The following is a 6621-nucleotide window of genomic DNA, read 5'->3' as shown; positions in this document are numbered from 1 at the left end:
AAACTTCTAGGAGCTCCAATTTCCTCTTCCGGGTACATCTGCCATGCTGAGCTCAATTTGCCCTACATAACCGACTTCATTGCCATGCGACCTGCAATATTTTGGCTGTCCCTTTGGGCTAATGAACGTGCTACCTTAACACAGGAAATTGTGTCCGAATGTCTAAACTGTGACAAAGGTATGAGCATTCCGTGGCTCCGGGCAACAAAGGAAAGCCTAGACAGTATTGGTAAAATTCATCTTTTTAACGATCCTGCCCAGATCAAGAGCACGGATAAGAAGGACATACAAATCGAACTCTATGCCCTCTTCAGGGAAAAGAGGTTGGAGATAGAACTACAAAAACAAACTGTCAAATCATATGTGATCAATATAAACAATGACCGATCTCCACAACAAATACCTCTATACCTAAGACTCCCTATGACTAACTGGGAAAGGTCGCTACTATTTCGCCTAAGAGCTGGATCTATAAAATACTCACTTTGCTTTCCCATAGGCCACAGCACGATGAACTCTGGACACGAGCTAAGCCCCTGCCCTTGTGATGGACACAGCCGACAAAATGAACTACATTTCTTCTTTCACTGTAAATTTTTTATGAAATATATCAAGTGGTTTTTAGTTCCATATTTTAAAAAACAAAGGCCAGTTTCCCTAACTCAATCATACCTCATGCTTTTAAATTTAGAAAATGATGAACTGATTTTTCGTGCAAGCTCATTCTTGAAAGTCATATTTTATGCACGGAAATCTATGGAACCTCCCTGAAATGCTCACGCGCCTAAAAAAATGCCTCCCATGCAATAGCACTCTAGTTACTTGGAATGCACATTGGAACGCACTTTAATAATCTGATTTTGATTGTTTACATCAACATTTGAAAACCAATTGCAGTTTTCTTTTAACTATTTTATGGAAATTGTGTAAATTATTTTTAAATGTATTTTTATGTAATATGTGACTTTCATGGATTTTTTGCAATCCGAATAAAGTTTTCTTTGAATTGAATTGAATTGAATTGTATGTGTGTAAATTTGTAATGCATCTTTTATGATACTGCTGTATCGAAATAAAGATTATGAAATGAAATAAATAAACTAGAGCCAAATTTCAGAGGGGGCTACTAAAAATGTCCAGGAAGGAGGGGGCTGATTCTTCCAGCAATAGGCAGAGTGGAGATGGAGGGGCTCTAAGAAGATATGAAAAACAACAAAGCCTTGTTAACAAGGGATTGGTCTTTTAAAGGCCTGTGAAGTACTCGGGTGCGGCTGAAAGAGAATCGACAGACCAGCCAGCCACCTACTGCAGCTCCAAAACTAACTGTGTGTGTCCGGGGAAGTCACTCTCAGCCCTGGCTGACACATGCGACGGGGGGAGGAGGGGGGGATGCTGAAGCCCTTTGAGCCTAATGGGCTTACGCGTCTGCTGGACGCTTTCCCTGCCCCTCCTTCCTCAAAGTAGCAATATTGGGCTACTTTTTGGTTGGCTGTGGGCTAAAAAAATGCTCTAAAAATCTGGCAAAACTTTTAGGCGGAAGGGGGGTCATAAAGCGGAGGCACAGGATAAGAACGAAGCCCTTGGGTAGGTCGCCCTTAGGAAGATGTCCTGCAGCTCAGTATCGAGTTACTTCTCGGGGCCGGAGGAGAAGGTGGACAGCGGCCACGCGGCAGCTGTTCTGGCACAACTGAAAAACTTCTACGACTCTCGGCTCCTCTGTGATGTCACGATTGAGGTGCTCGGGGGCATGGCGTCAGCAACCTCCACCACTCCAGCTACGGCCGCTGGCGCGCGCTCCCAGTCAGTGGAAGCGACTGGCCGCCTCTTCTCCTGCAACCGCAACGTACTGGCGGCCGCCTGCCCGTACTTCAAGAGCATGTTCACCGGTGGTCTGTGCGAGAGCAAGCAGAAGAAGGTGACGCTGCACGACATGGACGCTGAATCCATGGCCCTTATTATCGACTACTGCTACACTGGTCGCGTGACGGTGAGCGAGGCCAACGTACAGCGCCTTTACGCTGCTGCTGACATGTTGCAGCTGGAGTATGTGAGCCAAGTCTGCGCCGGCTTCCTGGCTCGCCATTTGGACCAAGCCAACTGCGCCGGTATCCTCAAGTTCGCAGACGCCTTTGACCACGCCGAACTGCGAGCTCAGGCCTTGGCTTACGTGGCGAGACACTTCAGCCAGCTGAGCGGCGGAGAGTTGTGCGAGTTGAGTCTGGCACAGCTGCAGGAGGTGTTGCGGCTCGACGACCTGGATGTGGACGGGGAACGGCGCGTGTGTGCAGCCGCCCTACAGTGGCTGGAGGCCGCGCCGGCCGACCGTGGACCCTGCGCCGCCGAGGTGCTGCGCTGTGTGCGTTGGCACCACATGGTCGACGAGGACCGTGTATACCTGGAGGGGTTGCGTGGCCGGCCTTTCGTTCGGCGGTACTGCTTGCCCTACCTGCAGGGGGTGCTGGACGACCGCTATGGGCCTGTCTGTCCGCCAACGCCCCCAGAGCCGCAGACCCCACCACAGGAGAGCCCTGCCCGCCGCATCGGAATGCAGGCCAAGGAGATGGTCATCTTTATTGACGACCTCGAGAATCCCTTCCGCCTCTGGGATCCTTACTCTGGTGACATCTACATCATGCCCTCGCCCGTGGCCACGGCAGTACAAGAAAGCGGTAAGTCAGTGACTTCCTGGAGAGTCTGTGTCTCCCCACAGCACGATATCTACATCGTAGCACATCCTTTTAAGTATCTGTGGGTCTACAACCCCGTGCGCAACAGCTGGCGGCAGCTGGCAGAAACATTGCTTTGCCGGGAGGAAATGAACCTAGCATACCTGCGTGGCCACATCTATATTCTAGGGGGTATGGACCCTTCTACGGGGGCCGACTTAAGGGAAGTGGAGTGTTACAGTGTACAGCGTGACCAGTGGGCATTGGTTTCCCCTCTTCCACACTCGATGAACTTCTTCGATTTGGTCACTGTGGGGGACTATCTCTACGCGGTAAACCACGAGCGATTACTGTGCTACGATCCTGACCGGGACCAGTGGACAAATTGCGCCTCCATGGGGGGCCGCGACTTCCAAGAAGCCTGTGTTTTCCAGGACGAGATCTACTGCATCTGCGATGTTCCTGTGCTAAAGGTGTACAGTCCCGCCCGTGGCGAGTGGAGGCGGGTCTGCAACATCCCGTTTGACGGGCACAGCGAGCACATTGTTTGCCACGGCGGGCGGCTTCTGTTCATTACTTGTGACGTGCCACTCTGGCAAGGGGACGTTGTCACTTCGCATTATCAGTATGATGAGTCCGCTGATCGTTGGTTAAAGGTGGGTGACCAGGCAGGATTGATATCCCCACGTGTGAAAATGTGCCTGTCTGCGCGTCTCTTTACGTCTTGCCTTGAGCCCGGACAGAGCATCCCGAGGGAACCCGCATGATGATTACAGCGATTAAAGTGCCGACTTGAATCTTTTGGATCCATTCTTCGAGCGCCACAATATGTAATTGGGGTAACCCAAAGGACGGTTGGACCCGGGAATAGATAGAACAATACATGCAACAATCTGGTACAACCGGCATAAGCAAATAACTGACTAATATCCCCCACTGAAATTAGTTCATATTTCTCCTTTTTAAATCATCACTAATCCTTTATGGGCTTCCTGAATAGCGTTCGTCAACACCCCATCAGGGGTAACAAGCGCTATATAAATGCAAACTTTTTTCCTCCTCTATCCTTCTGCTATCATTCCAAATCCAAATAACTGACTAATTTAGGTTAAAATGTACTTGCATGTTTCACTATATTAATTCAACACTAATCCTCTATAGGTCCCGGAATAGCGTGCTACTCGTCGAAAAAACGCTTTGACGCCTCGTCAGGGGTAGTAATCGCTATATAAATGCAATTTTGTTAAATACAGAAGTGCTTCAGAGTATCATGTATTACAGGGATGTCCGTGTATATGAGATTCAGGAAGAAGGAACTATGTCCTTTTGCGGGTTAGGTGTATGGTAGGCAAGTCAAAAATAAACAATACGTTCTATTGAATGGTCTATTAAGCACATTCTTTGTGAATGTCAAACATAATTTCACAAATGTTTCCTTGAGCAAGGCTACATACTATATCAAATGAAGCAAATGGGACCCCGTTTTAGGTCGAGCCTGTGCAGCGCATGCGCTGCTGCGAGGCATGGGGTACTCTGGTATGGACTTTGAGCTCCACCCACTCTCTGCCCATCTTTCCTATTGGCTCCTGTTGCTGTTGTTTCTAAATGGTTGCTTCTGATTTCTTAACAGGCTTGTTAGTCTCTCCTTAGTTAGCACCTTGTCTGCATTTGTAACCGCCCATCAGGAATGGACCCTTTTACTGTGTTTAGTAATGGCGACCGCTTTTTAAAAATTTATTTGCAGCGCAACCATAAATGTGGCAAAAATATTTTCAGTCTTATGTAAACAGGAAAAAGTCTTGTTCTAGCAGGGAGCCACTTTAAAACCAGACAAATTGCACTAAAGCAGCAAGTCTCACAAACGACAAAACATTCTTGCCAATGAGACTGGAAGAAACCGCAAAGCTTTCAAGCCTTTAAAGGCTATCACCAGCAACAATCTCACAACGTGGTGATTTACTGCCAACTGCTTTATTACCATTTTTTTTGGATGCAGGTTGTTTCGGCATATGGCAGCTGCTTCGTTTACCATGTGTAAAATTGCATTTTATATGTGAAAATTGGTTATCTATTTTTTAATCATTTTTTTTGCTAACGGTGGACCGACGGTATTGGCGTTTCTGTGGCAGGCTCATTTAAAAAAACTCCTCCCGTTTCACAATTTGCTTCCCGCACATTTTGAAGCCATTGAATGTGTGCCTGGTGCAGTGTACCGCAGATAATGATGTGATAAGACATTCACAAACATGTTATTTTTAAGCCATTATAGATGTCGCTAGAGCAGTGGAATGTGATTTGCATCTAAAACCTGTGACCCCCCCTTTTAAATTGTTGAATAAACGTGAATGTGATATTTTAAAAAGCAGACTTATGTTAATAATTTTAACATAGTTGCTTTAAGATTGAAATTCAGTTGGTGCGTCAAAGATCACCTATATGTTGGTAAGCATCTAACCAGTTTTGAACATGGAGCTAAAGGGTTATCTTGTAATATCTTTGAAATTGTAGGAGAGGATGTGGCATAACTGCTAGAGCGGTCGACCTTGAAGCTGGGGAACCGGTTTAGAGTCTCAGCAGGGACGCTTGATAGCCTGTGATTCTGGGCAATTCACTTACTCCCTCCAAAAAAACATTTGCAATGCAATGGATCTACCATTACTAAAAGTTTGAGCTATTGGTGTTTCATTATTATTTGCAGCGCCAATGGCTCAAACTTTCAGGAATGCAAGACCTATTGCATTGCAAATGCTTGTTATATCTACCCCGGTAGTTCTATTTAGGTCACAATTATTCCGGATTCTCAAGCTCTCTTTTTCCCATTCTGCTACATTCTACTCAGTGGTTTCTGTGTTTCTGGTATAGGCTCTCTGTCTTCCTCGCTCTTTCTCCCTGTCTTAGCTGCCTCCCCTCCCTTGCTTACTCGAAATCTCCTTTAATTGGCATGCCCAGTTGGGCAGGTACCGCAAATCTATAAGGACATAATTGAAGCAGATCATGGTAAAGGAGTTGCTGATTAGCTTGTGATTCGCTTTAGGTGCCAGGCCAAGCCTTTAGATACTTTATGTAGAGCATGAAGTAAACCAACACGGTAAGGGTGCCATCTTCCCACCTCTAGCTGGGAAATGACAAGAATGAAGCAATAGTGCAGTGCATAGTGATAGCTTGCAACAGATACTGCCTTGTATTGCTAGAGCTGTCCCACAAGCTTCCTGGGGTCTAGCTCCGCTCTAACTGTGCAATAATGCACAGAGCAAGATGCCAATGACAATCTTAGGTGTGTTGTGCTTTGAGAACACAGACTCCCTGCTCACCTGCAGATCAGGTGGTGACCTGTGTTAGTTACTCTGGAGACAGCAGAATGAACCTCTTTGGGTTTCACATCCTTCTACATTCAGGGGGGGGGGGGGTACCAGAGAAGGCTTCTCCACTGAAGCACCTTGAGGGCAGTGCAAGGTCGGTTTACCTTCTGTAGATAACAAGAACCAGGGAGCACTCTGGGAACTGTACCGCAGGGCACCTCGAGCTGAACACTGGGACACCCAGACTCCAAAGCAGTGATCAGACCCCAGCAACATGGGGCTAGAAGGTCCTCAAACTCAAGCTTAGGAGGTCTGCAGTTGTACCACGCCCAAATGACAAAGAAATTGGGTGATTAGGCCCAGACCTCAGTAGCAAGGTGTTAATGTTAATGTTAAAAGAGCTTATATAGCGCATGGCTACCCCAGCAACGGGGCGTCCCAGCGCTTGCAGACAGTTTGAAACAAAGCAACTTAGCCCCAGGAGAAGACATGTGGCGTTACGTAGAAACCTTAGATAGAAGAAAACAGCCACGTTTTAATTTGCTTTCTAAATGACAAGTAGTTGTTTGTAGCACGCACCTCCGGGGGGGATCGAATTCCACAATTTCGGGGCCAAATACCTGAAGGAACGGCCACCCGCTTTGCTCCTTCTGATT

At 47.0% G+C, this 6621-nt stretch overlaps 1 protein-coding gene across 1 annotated transcript; it reads left to right on the top strand.

The window, feature by feature from the left end:
- The first annotated feature begins 1603 nt into the window (after positions 1-1603).
- On the top strand, positions 1604-3433 carry LOC147698337 (kelch repeat and BTB domain-containing protein 7-like). Its single transcript, XM_086936228.1, has one exon. The coding sequence runs from the start codon at positions 1604-1606 to the stop codon at positions 3431-3433; it is 1830 nt and encodes a 609-aa protein (XP_086792354.1).
- Positions 3434-6621: the final 3188 nt, after the last annotated feature.

Source organism: Lissotriton vulgaris, chromosome 8 (genome assembly GCF_964263255.1).
Source record: "Lissotriton vulgaris chromosome 8, aLisVul1.2, whole genome shotgun sequence".
Lineage (NCBI taxonomy): Eukaryota > Metazoa > Chordata > Amphibia > Caudata > Salamandridae > Lissotriton > Lissotriton vulgaris.
Note: the sequence above shows the minus strand (reverse complement) of the source record. Positions and strands in the feature narration are given on the sequence as shown.

Coding starts and splice junctions, on each gene's coding strand:
- LOC147698337 (XM_086936228.1), top strand. CDS start 1,604: ATGTCCTGCAGCTCAGTATCGAGTTACTTCTCGGGGCCGGAGGAGAAG.